Genomic DNA, 25189 nt, shown 5'->3' on the forward strand with positions numbered 1-25189 from the left:
TAATTAAAAAACAAATTGGTCTTGTTTTTTTTTATTAAAAATTTGCTGCTATACCTATGGCGCTAATTTATAATTACTAATAAGTATCTATATCAAAGTATTTTCAAAGTCTAGTCTTAAATGTCCTAAATAAGCAAGTTCTAAATAAGTAATTTCTTAAGAACTAAATTTAATTTAAATATTATTTTAGGTGATGTGTTAATTCTTGAACAAAACTATAAGAGATGTCAGATATGCAATATTAACATTTTTTTTCTCAAAAAAAGCACTTTTAATAATATGTAGATATTTTTTAAACTGGTAAACGGATTATTAATTTTATATTAAAATAAATTAAAATATTATGTCAATATATCTCTCTTCAGTTAACGCCTAAACTTTTGGAATTCCTTGACTTCAAATTTAAATATTGCGCCATAGATCATGTTTAAATTTCCCGCCACACGCCACCCAAGTTGATCGCTCTCATCGTTGTGAACAACGTCAATCAATATAAGTATCAACGGAATTTCCGTCTGATCATTATCCAACACGCATTTCTCTATATTTGTGTTTTGTGATCAGAACACTGACCGAGAGGCACATTTTTTATTTTAGCTATTGACAACGAAATGTATTATCATATTTTTTCATCCTTCTTACACCGAATGATTGAGAATTAAGACTAGTTAAAGGGAAAACACTGAGGTTTAAATTAGAAACAAAATTCAAGAGTAATATGGCATTTAAACCTGTGCACTTTAAAATTGAAAAACGAGTTTCAGTTCGAAGCAAAAAAAAGGGTCACAGGAAGACAAGAAATAGCAAACTGTAGTGCAGCATCTATGGAAGCGTTGGAAAAACAAATACATTTCTGGACTTTAACAACGAGTCAAATTTACATAATTTGCTGAAAGTCGGATGTTTGGTGCTTGTTAAAAAGGATTCTGAACTTATGTGAGATTGTAGATTGTGTAGAATCACACGATTACATCCAGGTGATTGTGATGTTTCCTGAGTGGTTGACAAAAATATTCGCAATAGTGAAATCTGTCGTTCAGTGACTAACATTTGTGCTCTTTCATTAGAGGGAACATTTGTAATTTACTGTATTAACTTATTTTACTGTGTTCTGACTTGCTTGAATGGCTCATTTCCCAATCAATTTCATATTCCGGAGTCGACGTCTGATCTTAGATATCGAGCCCTGTGCATAATCATTAGTTTTCTAGTTTTCGTGTCTCATTTTCTCAGTTCTGCTTGCATATATCTTACTATGCTATAGTTGTACTAGATGGTACCTAAAGTTTAGTAGTTTTTTAGCCGGAATCCTGTCTACAGTTCTTGCTTATGCTGCGGGATTTTCTAGTCTATTCCTTATTTAGTTTGTTTTTCATCATTCTATGCTCTGCTCCCTCGTTTTCTTCTACTCCCAAGTATTTATAACCTTTCTATTGGTTAGGTGCACTAGCTTTTTCTTTTGAAACGTTGCTCTCGTTAATAATTATTGTTGTTAATAATATATATTAGTAATTTTATTTTAAATTCTAATAATTTGAATAATTTGAACCAATTTTCATAACACTTTTTCTTACTATTGACGTAAATGATTTAACATTTGTTGAATTTCTTGACCTAAAACTAGACCGATAATTAACAAAAAATAATAATAAAACGATAAAATGTATTATATTTAATTAATTGTTTACTTTGCAATAAGTAAATAACCAGATTAATTTTTTGTATAAATATCCATGGCTTTGGGAGACAATTATATAGACACTTAGAAGTATCTTAAGAAACATTGCTCTGCAAAAATACGCAAAATTCACTAAAATGAAAGTGGTTATTGCTTTGACAATTTTCGTCGTTCTTGCGGCTGGGGTAAGTAACATTTTCCAGTTTTAAGTAGTTACTAGTAGAACAAATTTGAATATTATATCTCCGCTTTTTTTTTACTTAGGCTGCAATCGACAGAGAGCAAGTACAGCAAAAAATGAGCTGCCAGTGAAAAATGTTTAAATCTTCCCGCAGTGGGCGTAGACAAGGATGAGTTGAAGACTTACAGAGAATCCAAAGGACAAGCACCTAAGCCTGCCAACTTAAATAAATTGTCAATGTGTATCCTAAAAGAAAACGGCTGGTTAAAAGACGATAACACCATAAACACCTCCGAAGTCAAGCAAATCCTTGAGTTAGGAGCACACGACCACCCCGAAAAACTGGATGAAATTGTGTCCAAATGTACCGCTGACAAAGGCTCTCCAGGGGAAACCGCCACCAATTTGCTTGAATGCCTTGTCGTTCTTAGACATCATGCTTAGTTCATAAGAAAAATATAGTTCAATTATATTTTGGTGTATCTCAATAAAGGTTCACGAAAACCATTAAGAAAAACTTTTATTTTGAACTGGAAAGTTTCAGTTTTTCTCCCGAATCTTTTGGGGAAACCTCTGTTGTTCTAAAATAATCTGTAGTAGTTTGACATTGTAGGACTCTATAAAGTATTACAATAATGTCAGAAAAGTAAGTTAAACCGAAATTATTTGCTGTAAAATTAAAGCGACACAGCGCAAACGGAGACAATAAACATGGTTAATATTAATACAGAAAATTCAGGTGATATTACCTTTTTTAGTGCGAATGACATTCACAAGGATATCGATATCGATAAAGAAATACTATACTTAAGACAACTCATCAAAGAAGAAAATGTCATAATAGCAATTACCCAAGATAACATATATTTTTTACAAAACCAAATTAATGTTCAAAATAATATAACGCTGAAATTATCCGCTATCACGTCAGCGCAAGCCTCGCCTTTAATTCATCTAGTAAACGAGGATAAAGATCTTCAAATTGAAAAGAAAAAACCAGCGCCAAATTCAAGTACTAGATAGTACAAGAAATAAAAGAATATGTCAATGCTAATTTCCATTTCATTCAATTTCCATCAAATATGGTTTCAACAAGATGGCGCCTTCCTTATTTTGAAGTTAATGTAAGAAGATTCTTAGATACGACTTTTAAAAATCGTCTGATTGGCAGAAGAGGTGAAATTGAATGGCCAGCGAAAAGCCCTGATGTAACACCCCTAGACTACTTTATTTAGAGGCATTTAAAAACAATATTTTATGCGATAAAGCCGAAAAATATTAAGGCAGTACAAGACAGCATTAGAGCAGAAAGTGAATTGATAACTTTGGATTTGTTAAAAAACGTAGCAAATGCTGTTTACTACAATTTGGCACATTGTCAAACCGTTTAAAGGAGTTATTTTAAACTCTTAATTTAATAGGTTTATTGTTTAAATACCTTTTTTTGTATCGTCTCTTGTTTTAAGCGTTAATTTGCATGTTTTATTTATAATAAATTCTACATAATAATTCCATTGTATCTTCTAATCTGGTAAAGTTATGTTATAGATACAGCAAATGTTATATGAAGTTGTATTAAAATTTTACATAGAGTCGAAAAATTTATAAAAATTATACCATTTTATTTAAAAAAAAAACTTGAGTCACTACTTCTATGTAGATCTAAAAGCGATTTATCATTCTTATTTGGGAAACTTTTTAATAAAGCGCTCGTTCACATTTTGAAAGGGATCCGGCACTTTTTTAACACATGATGTACGGATTTTAGTATATACTGATTTCAAATATCTCTGGAGGAAAAACGGCTGAATGATTTTATGCCTTCTTTAAAATTAATACCAACAATAATTCAGGGTATTACAAAGCCGGCTGCAGGCTCGTTGCTTGATAATAATGAATAAAAAGTAGTATATGCTAATGCTTCAAGTATGTACTACATTTTAAAAGATTTATACTACACAAATGAAGCATTTACTACTCTCTGTAGCATATACTACTATGTACGCGATACATAGAAGAAGGTGCTATGCTTTGGAAGTATCTAATAGTTATAGTAGTATTTACTACAGTTTAAATGAAGTTGGTGTTTGACAAACTTCGGCCACAGCAATCAAAGTGTTTTAGTAAAAAATGGCAGTTTTTATGGATGTGCATCGTCAAAAAGTACAAACAAAGAAAAAAATACAATAATGACGATTTATATCGAAAATTATTTAGGTAATTACCATAAATTTAATAGATTTTTTTATCCCAATCAATTAATCACGCTTTGGTATTTTAGATTTAACAGAGAAAATATAGAGTGGCTTGGACATTATTTTCTCCAAGATGATAATGAACCGGTGGCAACAAGGGGTGGAGCCCTGTCACCGACTTGGAAAATGGAGGTTTTTTTGAGAAGTTTAGGTGTTTCTAGTAAATTAACTTGTTATTTGAAAAATGTAAATAACTTTTCTTACAGGAGATCCTGGATTTCAGCAAGGAGTTGGTGTTGATCTAGACGTTAATCAAAGCACTGTTTCCAGAACCTTAGCCACGGTATCTAAAGCAATTTATTCAAAAAGAAACAATTGGATAAAGTTCCCCAACACTAACGAATTGCTTAGAGTTGCTATTAATGAGGGAGCACGTGGTGAGCGAATGCCCAGGGTTATAGGTGTTATTGACTGTACCCATGTAAAAATAACAAAACCATCTATTCACGGTGATAAATACGTGAACAGAAAAAGAGTATGCTCAATAAATGTTCAAGCTACTTGTAATGCCCGAGAAATGTTTACAAGTGTGGATGCATCGTGGCCAGGCTCCGTACACGATAGTCGAATTTTACGAAACTCCATAGTACATGGAATTTTGTATAATAATGTGCACGAAGCAGCTTTATTAGGTGATGAAGAATATGGTGTTGCCCCGTGGTTATTGACACCATATAAAAATCCAACTACACCAATGCAAAAAAATTATAATTTTATCCATGCAAAGGAATGATGTGTCATAGAGCGCTGCTTTAGTCAGTTAAAACGGCGTTTTCTAATGCTTCAGTATACTTTTCGCCTAAAAACTGAAAACATTCCGGAACATATTGTGAGTGCATTTGTACTTCACAATATAGCTAAATATCTACAAGATCCATACCATGATTTTGATCGAATTGAGATGGAAGTTCAGCATCCAAATGAACTAATGCCAGAGGGTAATCAAGCACAAATTCGAAATCAAGGTACACAGCGCAGAAATGAAGTTGCTGAGTTTTTATTTCGTAATGATAACTAGCGTACCTAAGAATTTAAGTTATTATAATTATTATGATAATTATATACTAAATAGGTAACTTAGGAAATGTTCAATAATAAACTAAGTATAAAACAGTAACAACTAAATAAACTAATTATTTCAATTTTAAGTTTGTGACAAAATATCAAACTATAAAAGAAATAAATGGATACTACACCTCATATTATATTTTAATTATGGGTTCATACGTAGATTTTATATTCCTGTAAATAATCCAACATGTCCCGCCTAATTAAATGGTCAACTAACTGCCCACCAGCTTTGGCAAAATTTACCAATGCAATCGCGGCCCGTTCCTGAGCTTCGGCTGAAGACTGAGGAAGTCATCTTGACTGTTTTGGAAGGAAACATCAATCTCGTTGCTTACACCGGCCTGACATGCACCTGGTACTCTGTGTAGAACTAAGTTTTCTCCTACATTCCATAAGTCGTAGAATTTTTTTTGCCATTCCGTCAGTACAATTCTTTTATTTCCAGTTTTTTTCGAGTCAACTATTTTCTTAACTTTTGTTTTCATGTTATTAAGCTTTTTCAAAATTTGTTTTGTGTCTAGGTTTTTTCCCATTATTTTATTAAAACCAGTTGTTAATTTTTTTAGTGCATCTTCTTTTTCATTTTTAATTTTTGGTGTCATCTTTTTATCAAATAAAATTTGATAGCGTTCAAGTAGAGTAACAAATAATACTTGTTTTTATCTTGTCCTAGCTCTTTTCTTGCATCGGAATCTGAAGAATCACTCATAGTTAAACCAGTATTATAATCACTGAACTTTTAAAAAGTTTGAATCCGAACCGAATTACACAAACACACTTAATACTAATAGATGCACTGATAGAAAAACGAGTTTTGACAATTGTCAATTTTGAGAACTTTGACACGCGCTTACTGCGCACTTTTCTCTTAAGTAGTAGGTACTTCTGTTGGGCCGTACAGTGTAGTATTTACTTCATAGGCAAAGTAGATACTTTTATGTAAAAGCAAATGCTACAAAGTAAATACTTTTTAGCGAAGCATTAGCATCTACTACTTTTTATGCATTCCACCAATGTGTATACTAATCTTAATTTCAAAAATGATATTTACACTTTTATGAAATATGGCCTCTCTGACCATTTTTTCTTGTTCTTGGAAATTCAAAATAAATACAACGAAAGAAAAGTACGATAAAAAATAAAAAAACCAATATACTCTAAAGAAAACATTAATTTTTTTATTTTATAATTATCTGAAGTCCGAAGATTGTAATTATATTTTTGGTAAAAGGACGTGAATTTAAAATTTAATAAATTTTACTTAGTTTTTGAGTTTTATTATAGCATATCTTTTCCCGAAAAAATACATATCATAAAAAATACGCCAAGTCATTGTGTATCATTGTGTCAAGTGAAATACAGTCTACAAAGTAAAAGACTTATACACAGGATGACACTATCTTTACCTAAGAGTATAAAAATTTAAACAAACTATATAAAAAAACAATATTTCCCGCTAAAATAAACTTTAGCAGTAGCATGCTTAATACTTCAAATGATATTATTATGTAAATGGCTGGCAAATTTTAAACAACACCAACGGTAAAAATCTCTATGTGATAAATTCATTAACTATTTTTTATTTTCCGTAAACAACATTACCAACAGCCTAAATAACAAGCAAAATAACAATCAAGGACCGTACGTAACACTCTTAACTTTCTCTTTAACTTCTTCACTTATCTTTCTTAAATGAAATTTTTCCTTTAAACTTAAATAAAATAAGCCCAATATTTAAAAACAGAAGTTGCGACGATATAGAAAACTATCGGCCGATTTTGAGTCTATCCGTTTTATCAAAAGTGTTGGAAAATTGTTTTATGACAAATAAGTAATAGCTTTCTTGCGCAGTATGCAACAGCAATAAGCGAGAGAAAATCTACTAAAACCGCATTAAAAAGAAGCCTTTATCAAAATCTAGTTTAGGGTGTTTAGACAATTAGTGTATTTTACGATAATAATTAGTGGATAGAAATATCTTCTATAGTCCAATTAAATAGGTTGAAAGCAAACTAACTATTTAAATCTGAATTCTGAAATCTGAGAACTGAATAGAATCTATCGAATATGAAATATTCGTCTACTCTAAAGTATGTAACTTTCATTAATTAATGTTATTATCAATATAATTAACAATAATATTTTTATTTTTTAAATCTTTAAAGTAACCCGATAACTTTTTTACAATTTTTTAAGTTACTCTTTTTTAAACATTTTTACTACTAACGTAAATTATGTAACATTTGATGACTTCATTGACCTTCATCTGAACGGACAATTAATTAAAAAAAAAAATAAGACGATAAAATGCAAAAAGTAATTATCTCGATTATCTTTTTCATATAAATATCCATGGATTTGGAAAACAATTATACAGACATTCAGAAGTATCTAAAGAGACATTTCTCTGCAGAAATATTCAATATTAATCTAAAATGAAAGTGGTTATTGCTTTGACAATTTTCGTCGTTCTTGCAGCTGGGGTAAGTAACATTTTCCAGTTTTAAGTAGTTACTAGAAGAAACTTAAATATTATATTGCCACCTTTTTTTAACTTAGGCTGCAATCGACAAAGAGCAAGTACAGCAAAAAATGAGAGCTGCCAGTGAAAAATGTTTGAATCATCCCGCAGTGGGCGTAGACAAGGATGAGTTGAAGACTTACAGAGAATCCAAAGGACAAGCACCTAAGCCTGCCAACTTAAATAAATTGTCAATGTGTATCCTGAAAGAAAACGGCTGGTTAAAAGACGATAACACCATAAACACCTCCGAAGTTAAGCAGATCCTTGAGTTAGGAGCACGCGACCACCCCGAAAAACTAGATGAAATTGTGTCCAAATGTACCGCTGACAAAGGCTCTCCAGGGGAAACCGCTACCAATTTGCTTGAATGCCTTGTCGTTCTTAGACATCATGCTTAGTTCATAAGAAAAATATAGTTCAATTATATTTTGATGTAACTCAATAAAGTTTCACGAAAACCATTAAAAAAAACTTTTATTCTGAACTGAAAAGTTGATTATTTATATAGTAGTTATGCCATAAGCTTTTGATTATTAGGGGATTATCTGAAATTACGAAGAAATTTGTTCTTGATTGTCCCTTAATACTTGGATAATTTTTAATTATTTGTCAAAAGTATTTCTTTTATCTTGAATTGTTTGGGGCAGCCTACCGTGTTCCAAGACACCTTGTAGAGCTTTACATTATAGGAATCTATAAAAGCTATATATATAGATTTATTATGTATGTCCTAAACGTCTTAGATCTTTTTCTATAGAGTGGTAGAGTTGAAAGAAAAAACTTAGTTTTTTAGAAAAATTTGATAATTTGTAAATACATTTTTTACTTCACCATTTACCAATAACAAAAAAATCAATAAATTTGTAACAAGAAAAAAAAGCTGGAGGATCAGAATATAAGAAAATTATATAATAATTTATGACAACATTCAAAGCCTTTTAGTAGTAAAAATCAAAATTTAATTACCTACATATTCTTAATAATAATATACACAAAAACGATAAAAAATATGAATAAATTCAAAAGGGGCAGCTTGATGTTACCTTTAAAAGTTTTTTCCATCAACGTAAAATCATTCATTTTAGACCTATTTATATAGTGTGTAATCAAGTATAAAAATGATTTTTTAAACAATTCCTTATTGTGCCAAAATATTAAGCAAATTTTTCTTTTAATATTTAAGTAATGAAATCAGAAAAGTGAGTGAAACCGAAATTATTTGCTGTAACAATAAAGAGATCAATGAACGGAGATAATAAACATGGCTGACATTGATACAGAAAATTCAGAATATATAGTTCGATTAATATATATTTGCGTTCACCTCATCATTCTTTACATCTATTTAAGACAATCAGTATACTATGGTAGTAGCTTTAATATACGTCGAAAACTTATAATGAACGTATGTATTGAGTCGAAAAGAAATACGTATTCTAAAAACCATGTGTCAAACAAGGATAAATGCCATATGTTAAACAAAGAAAAATAATATTCGTGTTTCCGATATTCGATATTTGACACAGACCATTGGCGTTGTTGTTTTGTAGTTTTATTTTTTGATATTTAGACTTTCAGCAGTTTGTTTCCTTATTTGTGGTTATAATTTTATTTCTTTTTATTATTATATTTAAACAGTGGTTTTCATAACTTTTACTAGTGTTCAGGTTATGTTATAATAATTATCAATTTGCCAAGAAAACGCTTGAATTCTCAAGCACGTGTCCTTGTTGGGAATCTCATTGATTATTTTAATCACAGATCAAGGCTGAAAGAGATAATAATGGTCCGCTTATTTCTTTAAACGTAGTCCAAGAGGTAAATAATACTATTTTTATTCAATATTTGATAATATGAAAAACTTTATAGAGAGTTGCTCATGCCCTGAAAATCAACTTAAAAACTGTAACCGGCATCAAAGTATCCAAAGATCAAAATGCGCTGCCTTCAACACCTGGAAAAAATAAGTCTCGAAGAAAAACCAAAACTCTCGACCTGAATGAGGATACTAAAATGGAGGTTCGGAAATTGTATATTGTTATTACACTTTCAGAGAAACATGTAACCATACAACCATTGGGGTTTAAATACAAGAAAGATGATAACCGAAGAGCACTAATGGAGACACCTAATATAGCTTCAATGAGAGCAGCATTTTTCAAAAAATATATGGAAAATAAACATTTAGAATTTACACGTCAACTAGTTTTTCTCGATGAAACATGGATTTTCTCAAAGGGCAACAAAATGAAATCATGGCAAGATGAGAATGTAAAGAGTGTGTTGGATTTTGCTAGTAAATCGAAACTGATGGATTATCATGGAGAAATGCATAGTGAGAACTTTACAAAACGGGTAGAAAATCAATTAATTCCAAATTTAGAAGAACCATCTTTAACTGTAATGGATAATTCTCCATATCATTCAGTTGAGTTGGAAAAGCAACCATCATGTTCTTGGAAAAGAGGTGAAATTGTTGAGTGGCTCGAGAAGAATGAATTTCGATTTGATAAGCAGATTTTTAAAGCAGAATTGTTGAGCTTAGCAAAGTTACACAAAAAACCAAAGAAATATAAAATAGATCAATTATTACAAGCAAATGGACATGAAGTTTTAAGATTGCCACCCTACCATTGTCAGTTCAATGCTATTGAAATGATTTGGGCCGATACAAAATATAATTATAATACACATATTGGTGGAGTTGGGCATACAGATGAAAACGTTTTAGAAATGTGGCAAAAAGCTTTAGAAAAATGTACGCCAGAAGTATAACAAGCAAAAGGCCGTGAAGTTATGACCGTCAAGTCATAATCGAAGAAGTTCCAGAGCTTATTATCCACCTAACCAATGAAGAAAGTGATAGTATTAAAAGTTCTATTGAATCCTGTGAATCATTAAATAAAAAATTATAGAAATAGATCAGACGAACATTTGCACAAATGTTGAAATTTAATGTAAAAAAAAAATTAAACTTTACTAGAAAATATTAATAACCTAATAAATGATTTACCCAATGCAAAATGTTATAATATGTATTTTTAGTAACTGAATAAATATTTTACATACTACAATTCATTATTTTATTTAAGAATCATTAAAAAAAACTTGTAAATAATATTATTATAACAGCTTATTTCCAAAGAAATGCACTTTTTTTTTAATTTAATTTTGTACTTTTAATTACTCTAGAGTTGGATTAAATTCAATTCTGTGTCCATTTATCAGTTTTATCTCTAAAAATAAAAGTAACACATAGATTTAATGCTTGGTTATCATCAAGAAAAACCTCGCTAAATTTGATAAAATCATTTTATCTTATAGAGCTCCTCAGTAGGACTATAAACCATTCAAATAATCATACGAAAATATTTCACAATTTGAATGTTTTATAATTATGAATATTCATGATTTTCATAATAAAAGCAAAGAGTAGTACTCTTTGATAAAAGATTAATGCGATGAACCAACGAACCTGTTTTTGGATTTGAGTTTAACTTAGACCATTGATAATATATCTGGTAACCAAATATCATAAGTAAATATATTTAAAATCAATATAGTCGAGTTCTTTAACTTTTTTAACTAGATAATGTAGAAAACAAAGCACTTTTTAAAACTTAATTAATAGTTTATTTGAAGTAGAAACCCTCAAACCGACTGAGTTGATAGCTGATTTGACTATATTGACCTTTTGCAGTGCCAAAGAAATCCATGTCAATGTTCATTTAGAAAACGTTCATTTAGAAAATCATGTTCATTTAGAAAACGTCGATTGTGTATTTTTGCAAAAAATCAACAATAAAATTTCAATGGCATTTTTTATCGTTGACATCATCCATATGATGATCGAGGAAATGTTTAGGAATGCCGTATTCAAAAACTGTGCCGATCATAAAATATTCATAAAAGAAATTAAATGCTACAGTCTCATTCTTCGTGAACTTAATTATTTAGGGAAAAGGTTTTACTGAGACTCGAATAATGACGCGAGAAATAAACTGGTTTAAATGTTTATGTGCACAGATCATTATTTGCAAATTTTACAATTAATTTGCTGGGCTGGTAATGGGGTTGTCTCCATGTGCATCGATATTTAAGTGCCGAAACACAAGTAGTTCAAGTACCTTGTGATGAAGAAGCATATTTATCTGGTTTATAATTGAGTTTGTGTAGAATGCTTAGCAACTCGATAAGACATGTAGAGGGACTTTTCTATAACTCGAGTTTAGAGAATAAATACCGAAGTTTTACTTGAACTCTGTTATAATTCGATTCCATTTGGACCAAAAAGTTTTGGCACAGTTTTAACATTTTCAAGCTCAATTTCCTTAAACAGGGTACCTGATGATATTTATTTTGATAGAAGGAATCAGTTGATTATTCGAGTTTCACCTGACACTGGACCACTGTTTGTACTTTTTCCTTGATGGGTTTTAATTAGGTGGTCAAACGGCCTAGAATTACAATATGGTTTCAGCTAATTTCGGTTAAATATTGAAAAAAAAAAACTAAAATATTTTGCTCTTTATTCTTGTTTGGTATCCTATAAACCTGAAAACTATTGATTTGATATTTTTCTCCCAAAAAAATTACCAGGCGTTAATCAGTTAAGTCTCAAAATAATGTAATGTTGAAATAAAATTATTCACGATCACGTCAGCGCAAGTCTCGAGTCATTCATCTAGTGAAAGCGAATGGATAGATCGCTGAAATGAAAAGAGAAAAACGTACTAGATTTGTAGAGAGAAGGATCAAAGTAATATACACCGACAAATTAATACTTCTTAGTTAGGAAACTCCCACAGGAGCCAATGGAACACTGAACTGTCGATTGAATGTAGCGCCCTCTAAATGTCGAGGGGTAGTACTAACTGGAAATTATGATGAGTTAGTGACGTTATAATAGCGGGAAATTTAAAATTTGAATTTTACTCTACTATACCAAGCGCTTCACATTAGTAGAAAATATGTAGTTTTTTCAATAACCATAGTACGCAAAATGTGTTAAATTGAAATTTTTTTTGGTCTCCATATTAAAGTCTTCCATTTAACACTTTTTGTCGGTTTCGGAAATGAATTAAAAAAGATTTACAAAATATATTTAATTAAAATTAACATCAGGTATATACACTTGTGACAATTAGATTTAGGTATAATTTTTCCCAAAACCTTAAACCTAAGTAAAATTACCCCAATATTTAAAACCATAGATTAATACTTCTTAGTTAGAAAACTCCTATGAGAACTAATAGAACACTAAACCATCGACTAAATGTAGCGCCCTCTGAATGTCGAGGAGTAGTACTAGCGGGAAACGATGATAAGTTTGTGACGTCATAATAAAGGAAAATTTAAAATTTGATTTCGGCGCCAAATATAGATTACCAGGATATAAAAAAACTATCGGCCGATTTCGAGTCTTTCCATTCTTTTGAAACATATTATTTTATGATAGCTTTGTGACAAATAAATAACAACTTTCTTTTTCCAACGCAGCATGGATTTACCGAAGGAAAATCTACAGTCTACAAAGACCGCATTATTTAAAGCATAAAATTCAAGATTTTTTTACAATTGGTGTATTTTACAATATTTTTTACGTACTTATACACGGTATTCACGGGTCTCCACTTAAATGAATGTCCAAACAAATAGCTCGAAAGCAAATTAACTATTTAAATCTGATTTTCTTAGGACTGAATACAGAATCTATCGAATATAGAATATTCTTCCTCTCTCTGAAGTATTTTGCTTTCGTTAATTAATATTATTATTTCTTATTTCTTCAAAGAAACCTCAAAACTTTTTAAAATTTTTTTAAGCTAATCTTTTTTAAACATATTTTCTCACTATTGACGTATATTATATAATATTTCGTGACTTCATTGACCCACATCCGCACCGATAATTAACTAACAAAAAATAACAAGACGATAAAATGCAAAAAATAAATATCTCGATTATTTTTTTGGTATAAATATGAACAGATTTGGATGGCAATTACACAGATATTCAAAAGTATCTTAAGAAACATTACTCGGCAGAAATACAAAAAATTCATTAAAATGAAAGTGCTTATTGCTTTGACAATTTTCGTCGTTCTTGCAGTTGAGGTAAGTAATATTTTCTAATTTTCTAGAAGAAACTTGAATATTATGTTATCGTTTTTTTCTTACTTAGGCTGCAGTCAACAGAGAGCAAGTACAACAACAAATTAAAACTGCCAGTGATAATTGTTTGAACGACCCTGCAGTTGGCGTGAGCAAGGATGAATTGAAAGCTTTCAGAGAATCCAAAGGACCTAAACCTGCTAACATAGGAAAATTGTCCGTGTGCGTGCTAAAAGGAATCGGCTGGATGAAAGCCGATAACACCTTGAAGACCTCCGAAATTAGAGAACTCTTTAAACAGGGACTAAACGGTGACCTCACGAAACTGGAAGAAGTTATGGGCAAATGTGTCGCTGATAAGGGCACTCCAGAGGAAACCGCCAATAATTTGCTTGAATGTCTTGTCTTCCATGGTAGAAATCGTCAAGCTGCTTCTACTGCTTAATAAATAAATATTTTAATTAAATTTTGACCCAATAAAGTTTTATAAAACCTAAAAGACAAATATTTGATTTAACTTAGAAAATTGTTGCTTTTTATAGTAGTTATTCTATACAAGTTTTGAACTATTAAGCGATTATCTAAAATTAAGATTAAATTTGTACTTATTTTAAAATAGATCCCTATAAATTGATTCCAACTCAGGAACTCGTGGAAGACGATTTTAACAGGAGACCGAACTTTTAAAAAAATGATGCCAAGGATTGTTTTGGTAAATTTAATTAAATTGGATTATTTTTTGATTTTATTTTACATCAAGACAAAGACTGATGTACAAATTCAATTAATTTATAGAAAAATAGAAATAATTTACTGAATTTTTTAAAGAACAATATGATTTACAATGCTTAAATTTTTTTAAATATTTCCAAATCATTTAATTCTGTCAATCAAAAAAAAATTCAAATTAGGCATATTTAATCATTCTACGTAGCGGTCAAATAATTACCACCTATTTGGGAAAATCAGCTTTAGTTTTAGTTTTATTTCAGGTAAGACTAATTATTTCTTTAAATAAAGAGAAGAATTTTGGTATTTTACTTAAATAAATAAAAATGTTATTTATATGATTTCTCATTTAAATTTCGCACTATAAATGTGATAGAATAGCAACATTGCTTGAGGTAAAGCTTTTTTTTCATAAAAATTAAAATATAAGGAGGGTTTTTAGTCTAAATTATAGGAAACATATTACAAATTAAAGAAATTGAGTACAGGAAAACTTTGATTCTTAAAACCATAACCGAATTTCCGGTCGCATGATCAGCATCAATATTTCTTTTAAACAATCCTCGAATTTTACTTATTTGTTTGATACAAAATGCTTAAATTAGGGTTACCTTTGTTGTAGAAATAAAAAAAAATTAAACATATCAAATTTTAAATCAAAAGAGTACACACATCAAAACAACACAAAGTCTCGGTCTCAAAAAAATTCTTTTATTTGTTAAAGTGGTGACACGTGTTTCGCTCCTAAGAGCATCATCAACAGACCTTAAGAAGGTTAAAAACACACCCAACTGGGTCAATTATACACACACACTACAGCTACTAGCAGTGTGTGTGTATAATTGAAACAAATAAAAGAATTTTTTTGAGACCGATACTTTATGTTGTTCTCTTTTGATTTATTTATATCAAGGTCTCTCTCAGAATATGGACGACTTCTTTTACTATCAAATTTTACCAAAAATTTGTCTTCTTTCATCTTACACTTGATTACATGGATTTCGCGGTCGAATAATTAGCACTAATACTATTTTTTTAATTGCTATTTTCTTCTAAGATAATTTTTGAATTGTTTGAATGGATTTAATTAAAAATCCTTAAATAAGAGTTGTTTTCATTGGGCTTAATTTAAAATGCTCAAATTATAAAATTTTAACAAAATACGTTTTTTTCTAATCTAACAGGGAAGCATTTGCATTTATTGATTTTGTGGTCGGATAATAAAAATCAATTAATTTTTAAAGGCAATTCCTGATTGATATACATGGTAAGTCATTAATATTGCACGAAAATTTAGAGGCGTATTTCTTGGATCAAACTAATGAGAAACTTTTTATAAACTTATGTTCAAAAATGCTTATAAAATGCAGAAAATATTTATATGTATAAACATATAATAAAAATATGACAAAACGTGGCTCTCTCTACTAGTGACCTCAAAAGTATTAAAACATTTAAATTTAGCATCTTTAAAAACATCCATATATCTAATTTAATAACATTTTTCTCCCTTATTTTCAAATTACTTAGAAACAAGGAATAATCCTACAAATTTTTGTTCAATATTATTGACTGACTCTGTATAAAGCTGTTAGATAAAAATGAGATCTACTGAGAATTTTTTTTCGATGAGTGCACCTTTACACTTTATAGTATTCAAATCAACAAAATTGCCACTATTTGTCTAAAGAAAATCCCCACTGAATAAAAGAACAAAAGACTCAACACCCTGAAAAAATCAATGTTTTGGTAGGAATTGTCGTTACAGATCATAATTATCATAGGTCTCTTGTTCATCACTAGCAACTTCAATGTTGATAATTATTTAACACTGCTCCCAAATAACGTCGTGCCAGCTTTCACAAACATATCCTGATTCATTAAAACCCACAAATTACCGCTAATATCTTTAAGCGAGATTTAGAGAGCATTACCAAATTAATGTTCGACAGTACCACAACGGAACATTTCCAAATCGGTTGATAGGGAGACGAGGACCAATGGAATGGCCAGCACGATTTTCTGATCTGACTTTACAAAACTAATCCCATATCTATAAGCTTCGTGCTGTTTTGGTGCTTTTATTATTGTTATACATGTTTTGGCCACCCTTTTCTTTAATTATTATTTTTTATTTTACTATCATTATTATTATTGTTATTTTTATTATTTGGTGCTTTTTTATAACCTTAAAATCTCTAAATACATTTTTAAACCAATCACTTTAGCATTTTTTTCCATTATTGATGGAAATTATGTAACATTTCCTGACTTCATTGACCTACAGCTGAGCCGATAACTACCTAAAAAAATTAATAAAGCGATAAAATATATAATATTCTATTAATTATTTACTATAAGCAATAAATAAATTTTTAATTTGAGTTTGTAGTATAAATATCCACGGATTTGGAAGAGAATTGTACAGATATTTAGAAGTATCCTAAGGCACAACACTGCACTGCCGAAATATACAAAATTCACTAAAATGAAAGTGGTTATTGCCTTGATAATTTGCGTCGCTTTGGCAGCTGGGGTAAGTAATTTTTTCCAATTTTACTATAAGAAACAATTCTGACCGCATTTTTTTACTTAGGCTGCAATCGATAGAGAGCAGGTAGTACAAAAACTGAAAACTGCCAGTGACAAATGTTTGAATGATCCCGCAGTGGGCGTAAATAAGGATGAAATGAAGGCTTTTAGAGAATCGAAAGGAAAGGGAACTAAGCCTGCTAACTTAGGAAAATTGTCCATGTGTGTCCTGAAAGAAATCGGCTGGATGAATGCCGATAACACCTTGAAAACCGACGAAGCTAAGCAACTCTTTGAACAAGGACTACACGACAACCCCACAAAACTACAAGAAGTTATTACCAAGTGTACCACTCCTAAGGACACTCCCGAAGAAAGTGCCAATGCTTTGCTTGAATGCGTTGTCTTTCACGGTAGAAATAGTGAAGCTGCTGCTTCTGCTTAAGCAAGAAATGTTTGATTTATATTTTGATGTACTTCAATAAAGTTTTGTTAGATCTCTCGAGAAAAACTTTTATTTCGACCTGGAAATTTACGTAGTTATGCCATAAGTTTTTGAATATTAGGAGATGATCTAAAATTAGGATTGAGTTGCTTGTACGTGATTGTACCTTTTAGATTGGATAATGTTTGAATTTTGTTATACAAGTATCTTCTTTTTTTCTGAATTCCTTGTGGAAGCTACAGTATTCCAAGACATTTTGAAAAGCTAAACTCACTTTACATCCATATATTTGCTTCACGTATTTTGTTTCTCGTCAAAGTAATAAGTATTCTGAAAAATTAAATTTCTTATCCCAGTCGGTCCACTCAGCAATATCACCATGATTTCCTATATTTCCAAGTAAGTAGAATTTATTTTATTTATGCTAAAGAATAAGAACTAAATAAGAAGATTAATAATGAAGAAGCGAGGTAATAAATTGATAGGAAATTGTACTTAGATGCATGTATATAGATAGTTTTCATTGATAAAGATGAAGCGATGGATAAATTCGATAAGTAAAGAAAACAAGATTTGGAAAATAAAGTAATTGAAGAAAAACGAAGAGAAGTGTAGGCTGATGGTAAAACAGCAAATAAAAAGCACTTAAATTTCCTATAATAAAATATGATATATGTTTTCAATCTCTCCTCTCAACCTTGTGTTCTTCATCCTTCTTGAGTCTTACTTCAAGTTTTCTGCAGATTATAGTGAGATATACCTTAATCCTCAAAAAAGCTTCAATTATTCCATTAAACAGATTTGCATTGTGCAATATAGAATAATGTGATCTTACAACTAAAATTGAAATTTTCCAGTTGTTTTCTATATCACCATTTCATTTCTAAGCAAATATTTAAATTTTTTGGAATTTGGAATTTATTTTCCTGGCATAATTTACCCGGTTGCATTAAAAAATTTACCTCTTCCCATTGGAAAAAAAATCAGAGTAAAAGGCTATGGAGCTTAAATTTAATGGGTGATGGAATTTATGTTTAAATATGTCCTCCAAGAAGAACACATTATTGGTCCAAGGATTTTCTTAAATTTGTACATTCAAAGCCATAAACATTCCACAAAGCCCTGTTTCCAATAAGAGACTTTCTCTAAAACATATAAAATACATATATGATTAAAATAAGATTAATGAGCTTATTTAATTTTATTTTGGCAAAGAGCCAATTTGGATCATATAAAAAATACCGAATTAGGTTTTTAGTATCAATTTAAGACCAGTTAATCCAATGATTTATGTTATGTAGTTTTATAGACCCGTTCACTCCATCACCCCCTAATCCAAACTCTTCCGTCCATAAAAAGATCACGAAAAATTGAGGTAACAGTAAATGATTTTAAAGAGTAATATATAGGAGGAATTAATGTCTGTATGTTCACTTTACTGCTGAATTACATATACACTATTTAAGATTTATTTAAAGGGGGTTTTGAAAACTTGAAAAAAGGTATTCCAATTAAAGATGATAAGGCAGGTAACCAAGTATTACTTGCAGAAGATCAGGATGATCCCACTACATATTACTTCAGCAAGTGCAGTTTGTCAATTAACCCATTAGAAACAGAGTATGTAATTGTAGAAGGCGAAGAAAGGTATTAAGTACCAAAAACCATACAAATTAAAAATACGAACAGCTATAAATAACTCGATGTAAGCATTACAAATAATGGTCAGGACAGAAAGGAAATAGCAATACGTTAACTAAATAGTATTATCTAGAATAACGACATAACTCGAAATATAAAAATTAGAATATAAAAAAGTATCATATTTCAAAAATAAAAGCAATGGAAACGAACTCCTGACGTTGATATTATTAAGTAACCAACAAAGACAAAATAAGAAATACTGAAATCAGAGATTGTATGTGTATAGACATCGATATCCTGAAACTATATACTGTAGAAGACTGAAATGGTATGACCATGTCGAAAGGTTGGATAATTAATAATGGCCAAAGGGACTGTAAACTTTTGGCATTGTAGACATACTAGGAAAATAGTTTACCACCTACATAAAATCTGAAAAAAAACAAGCTCAAAAGAACCAGACTTTTACATTTATAAACCTGGACTTGCCACACTATTCCTGTCACTTTTGTAGAGACAAATTTCCTGTAATATGTGTATTTCAAGGAATCTTGATTCTTGATTATCCGATTGCTTCCACATACGTTATATGTTATTATTAATATACTGTGATGATAAAAAATTATACTGTAGAATTGATACTATTGAGGACTGCACTAAACTCCAAGCAGCCATTAACTTAGTGAATGAATGGTGCAAAAATAACAACTTGCCTCTAAATGCATCTAAATGCTGTGTAGTCTCCTACTCCTTAAAAAAAATACTGTGTTACTTACCAATACAAAATTTATAAAGTGATACTACCAAGATCAATTCACTTCAAAGACTTTTAGGAGTCATTTTTGATAGCTTACTTTCATTTAGTTTTCATATCGAAGATTGAACAAACTCCTGTACCTTTGTTCGTTCAATTTTGGAATATTCTTCCCAAGTCTGGTCGCCACATTATCAAAACCATATTCAAGAGCTTGAAAATATACAGCGAAAATTGGCAGGTAAAATCTTTACGGGAAAGAAGGGATTCGGCAGATTTACAGTTCTTACATAAATTAATTAATGGCATAATTGACTCGCGAGAGATCTTGCAAGTTCTAAATTTACACACTCCTCGGCTATCAGCTCGCAACTTTTTACCTTTCAATACCTCGAACCAACATTACAAAACTTTCGCCTATATGCAGAGCTTGCAATACATACAACTCTATACAGAATCAATGTGATATATTTAACTGTAGCCTAGCCGAAATTAAAGGAACTCGCTTAGTTAAGATAATCTTGTTTTCTTCTTTTTATATATTTATTAATAATTTATCATATCTGTAATATTAATTTTATTTTGATAAGATGATTTGATGTTTATATACATCGTTTCCACTCTATTATTGGAGTTTCTCTGTTGAGTGATGTAAGTAAATAAATAAATAAATATGTCAGAATGTACACGTAGAGGAACTTGTTAAATTTTTGAGAGACTTCCATAGTTTTTACTTCTTATTCATCTGTGCCTTCGACCTGAAGATTGAAATTAGTCATCTTTTACAACGTCGTAACGTCAGAACTGAGCTATCAATATATTACTAATCTATAGACGTTAATTAGAACACATGGAAATCTTACAACACAAACTGATCTTATTGATCTGGCTCGATTACTAAGGCATATCCGAAAAACCGTAGTTTTGTTAACAGAATTAGGAACATCAGACTCGGATCAGTAAAAATCCAAACACCTTGTCTTTAGATAATCAGAGGCCGTCAAGGAACATTGGAATCAATATTTTTCTGACCAGATACCAACCGACCCATTGGAATAGCAAGAGATAGTGATGAGCAGTCATTAAAGGAGCCGGACAATTTAAATAAAACTGTCTCTGATCTACCAATTTGCTATTGTCTGTTCGACCTATTATCTATCGACCCTTAATCTCAACTATTTCAAGAAGAAAGTTCACCATCGAGGAAAAAGGAAAAAAATATGTATATACTATAATGTTTGTGATTATTATTAGATTTAAAAATTACAATTGTTTGACGATATATAAAAGTGTCATTAGAATAAAAATGTGTTTTAAATTAACCAAGCAACTATCGAATGACCAGTTCCAGAAAGAACTCTTTAGATCTCTAAGGTACACCGTTCTCCAATAAAAGATGAGTAGAGTTGATATTTTGGTTCCAAAGTTGTTGGTATCTATTGTTCAAGAAGTAATTTTTTATTCTTAAAGAACTATTACAAAAAAGAATTTATTTTAAAGTTGCAATTAACATGTACACAAACTCATTGCAAACGCTTTTGTGTAATTAAGGAGAACCAATAAACTTTAATTTCCTTTTTCACTAGTAGCAATTATATCCTCCATGATTGATAACAAACATGCTAAGAAAGAAGAACCACCATAAAACCAATGACGAAAAAGAGAAAAAACCATAAGGAATCATAACAATCAACAGAAGCGAGGAACCAATTTGCGTAATCAGCTCTAGTATCTCCAGCTTTGAAGGAAAAATACATCATCTACACTAAGGAAGCTGTATTACCTGTTTCTATTACCCATCAAATTTAAAACATTTCACAAGTGTAATGAGTAAGATATTTATTTTAGGCATATATTTCTTAGTACAGTCCACTGAGTACATGCAAGTGTCATGCAAGAGATAACCTTTAATGGTTTATCTTATGTCATATGGCAGACCAGAAAGGAAGCTTACATTGAATTCAAAAACTTAAAAAGTAGTTAAATCGTCTCCATCGTATTTTATTTTTTCTATATGAACAAATTTCTATTCCCTTAAGGGATATTGACGAACCCTTTTCAATTGAGTGAACCATAGAGAATAACAAAAGCATAAAGATACTGCAAGAAAAACTTACGAATGAGACGAAGGAAGGAAACTTACAAAGGAAAGAAATATGCTAATTAAAAAACAAAGATGAAAAACTTATGAACAATAACAGGAATATTATGGAGAAACTCATTAAACTCGTTTACAAAAGTCATAATTATGATAGTGATAAAGAAAATCCTAAAGCCAAGATGCTGACATAAAACGAAGAGGAAATAGAATTTGCATTAAAAAATAATAAAGCATTAGAGAAACACAACGTAGATACAGACGCAAAAAAAATAGAATGCCAACATATACTGCTAAGAATAAAACAGCTTTATAATCTCTGTCTATTTAATGTATGTGTATTTATGAATGATTTGTGGATCCATCTATGCAGTACTTTTTAACTTATAATTAAAAAGAACTCCAAATAATTGCGGAATTACCAAACTTCTTTTGGAGTGGTGTCACAGTTCAACATGCTAACTATCTTTAAGGTCCGAAATATCAAAACTAGTTCGAATGTTCTCATGAAATAAAAATCAAAATATTCCTCAAAGAATACTGTATAAATGTTCATTAGGATTCTAACTTGTCCAGGCTATAATTTTGAATATACCAATCTTTTTTAGGACTGACGCCAGAGGAGCAAATTAATACTTCCAAGTAATGACTCACTTTAAAGTCTTAAATCTCAAGAAGTAGCTAGAATATATTCATTCACATATACATACATAATTCTGTATTTAAAATCCCTAAAAGTCGGCAAATTTCTATAATAATCCTGCTTCATATAAAAAGAGATGAACTAGAGAACTACCGATCAATAAGGCTCTTATGTCACCTTTACAAAATGTTTACTCAAATGGTAATGTTAAATTAGATTTCTATCAACCTGTGGTATATTTCGTCGTGAATTTGAACCTCCAAAGCATCAAAACAGTTAAAGAAAAGACAACCGAATACAACAGAGCTTTTGTAATGAGATTCGTGGACTTTCACAAAGCCTTCGATACAATAGAGCTAAATTCATTGCAAAAGACACTTCAGGAATGTAGAGTCGATTACCGACATACGAAATTTATCCATAATATCTACAAAAATGAAATATTCACGGCAAATGTACATGCAAATACCAACCTCATCACTATTGAACGTGGTGTTCGGTAAAGCGACACGATATCGCCAAAACTGTTTATTAGAGAGTACAATCAAATAATTGGTTTGAACATAGATGGCAAGAATCTAAACAACTTACGTTTTGCAGATAATATAGTGCTGTTCTCGGACAATCTAGACGAAATGCAACTGATGTTGCAGGACCTGCAAGAGGTGTGTCGAAAAGTTAACTAAAAAGAATACTTAGTCTCTCATGGACAGTTTTTGGAAGACTTAAAGACATTTTCTGGTACGACATTTCCCGTTAATTTAATAAAAAAACGTAATCTGAGCTATAATGACAAATGGTTGAGAAACCCTAACACTAAGAACAGTTAAGAAACTAGAGTTACACAGAAGAAAAAGGTGTCAATAACACGGCTGAATATGATGATGGTAAAGTGATCTTGAAATTGCATTTTCTTACTTCTTACATACGTTAAACTTAAATCGTGAATAAAACTTCTTTATCACCTAAATACCATATATAATATAAGTATTTTTAATTTATATAAAATTTTAAACAAATATATATTTAAGCAGTTTTTCATACTGCTACTCCAAAACATCCCATTACATTAGTAGCAGTCGCTTCAGGACTACCCTTATCCGCAGTACATCTGTCCAAAAATTTTTCAGTCTCTGTAGCATTCAAGCCTCCTTGGACGATTTGCTTCATTTCCGTGGTATTCAAGCTGTTATCAGAGTTCATCCAGCCAATTTTTTTAAGAAAACATACAGACATTTTACCAGCAATCTCTGGGTTACTTCTGATTGAGGCAATAAATTCATCTTTGTTTCCACCAGCGGCCATATCATCAAGGCATTTTTTGAGGGCGGCTTTTACTTTTTCTTCTATTTGGGTTTTATCAATTGCGGCCTAAGAAAGAAGATATTGTTAGTTAATGATAAACCAAATAGAAATGCATGAAAAAAGTTTATCATCATCATACAAGTTGATGGGCTGTTTTCATTAAACAGCAAAATTTAATTTCGCTAATTGTAGTTTTTTTAGTTTTTAAGGTATTTTGCATTAAAATGCAATACATTTTCCTAAACAATAAGACAGAGTAATACTAAGCTTACCAGAACAGCAGAAATAAGCACCATACAAACGACTAAAGTAACTTTCATTTTTGGTGTTTTTTTTCACACTTTTGACTCTACCACTAATACTTCAAGAGTCTGTATACTCCTTAATATATATTATGTTAAAATAAATGTTGCACAATTATTAACATTTAGTTTTGAAAAATATTTTACTTGCAGCTTCTAATCAGGTCAGTCTTCTTAGAAATATAAATTGTTCGTTTTGCATAATATTTATCAAAAAGGTTGCACCAGACGTTCTGTTATCACATTATAATTTTTTTTACATATAATTAGATAAGTTATTAATTTACTGAGTGCAGAGTTGTTGTTTATTTTATATTGAAAAATAAAATATTGATTACTATTATTAATAATATTCATAATGTAATATTCTCTAGATTAATGTAAATAAAACCAGATTAACTTTTCTTTACTTTAGTTTTTACTATCATGATCTTAAAACTGCAAATTTTATATCCCTCTCTTACATCATCTGTTTTACTTCACGTTATATCTTATACACTTGACAGTTGGAGGGAAATTTGAAATAAAAAAAAATTCTACTACAACTCGACCATCCTGATTAATTAGGACATCCTCATAAATTGTAACAAACTAAAAGACATAAATTAAATATGAAGTCATAATCTCAAAACGTTATTTTATAACACAAGGCTAAAATTAGTAATAACATTAATACACATGTTATAATAACTAAAAACAAAATCATACGAGCGAAGCATAGTATTTTTTAGAAGTATCTCAGTTATACACAAATGGTTAGCACATTGCTGATTTATAATGCTGTACACAGATTGACTAAAATTTCAAAGTTGCATAAGTACATAAAACATAAGGTTTATCATTAAAATACCTAAGCGTAAATCATAAGTACCAATAACGTTTGTTACATAAATCGCAGTAATCAAATCTAAATAA

The 25189-nt window shown here is 30.4% G+C and overlaps 5 protein-coding genes and 1 pseudogene across 5 annotated transcripts; 5 read left to right on the forward strand and 1 right to left on the reverse strand.

Annotated features, from left to right (window-relative positions):
• The first annotated feature begins 1800 nt into the window (after positions 1-1800).
• On the forward strand, positions 1801-8193 carry LOC126743229 (uncharacterized; annotated as a pseudogene).
• On the forward strand, positions 7511-8180 carry LOC126743228 (uncharacterized). Its single transcript, XM_050450221.1, has 2 exons — positions 7511-7668; positions 7745-8180. Exons 1-2 carry the CDS (start codon positions 7621-7623, stop codon positions 8105-8107), a joined length of 411 nt encoding a protein of 136 aa, XP_050306178.1. The 5' UTR covers positions 7511-7620; the 3' UTR covers positions 8108-8180.
• A 1529-nt stretch (positions 8194-9722) lies between the features above and the next one.
• On the forward strand, positions 9723-10484 carry LOC126743300 (uncharacterized). The gene has a single exon (XM_050450329.1). It carries the CDS (start codon positions 9723-9725, stop codon positions 10482-10484), a length of 762 nt encoding a protein of 253 aa, XP_050306286.1.
• A 3175-nt stretch (positions 10485-13659) lies between these two features.
• On the forward strand, positions 13660-14327 carry LOC126742949 (uncharacterized). Its single transcript, XM_050449837.1, has 2 exons — positions 13660-13825; positions 13893-14327. The coding sequence occupies exons 1-2, from the start codon at positions 13706-13708 to the stop codon at positions 14265-14267; spliced, it is 495 nt and encodes a 164-aa protein (XP_050305794.1). The 5' UTR covers positions 13660-13705; the 3' UTR covers positions 14268-14327.
• A 2599-nt stretch (positions 14328-16926) lies between these two features.
• Positions 16927-17594, forward strand: LOC126743266 (B1 protein-like). Its single transcript, XM_050450270.1, has 2 exons — positions 16927-17087; positions 17148-17594. The coding sequence occupies exons 1-2, from the start codon at positions 17040-17042 to the stop codon at positions 17526-17528; spliced, it is 429 nt and encodes a 142-aa protein (XP_050306227.1). The 5' UTR covers positions 16927-17039; the 3' UTR covers positions 17529-17594.
• A 6027-nt stretch (positions 17595-23621) lies between these two features.
• LOC126743105 (uncharacterized) lies at positions 23622-24463 on the reverse strand. Its single transcript, XM_050450067.1, has 2 exons — positions 24245-24463; positions 23622-24038 (listed from the first exon to the last, which is right to left on the reverse strand). The coding sequence occupies exons 1-2, from the start codon at positions 24290-24292 to the stop codon at positions 23706-23708; spliced, it is 381 nt and encodes a 126-aa protein (XP_050306024.1). The 5' UTR covers positions 24293-24463; the 3' UTR covers positions 23622-23705.
• Between the last annotated feature and the right edge of the window lie 726 nt (positions 24464-25189).

Source organism: Anthonomus grandis, chromosome 12 (assembly GCF_022605725.1).
Source record: "Anthonomus grandis grandis chromosome 12, icAntGran1.3, whole genome shotgun sequence".
Taxonomy (NCBI): Eukaryota; Metazoa; Arthropoda; class Insecta; order Coleoptera; family Curculionidae; genus Anthonomus; species Anthonomus grandis.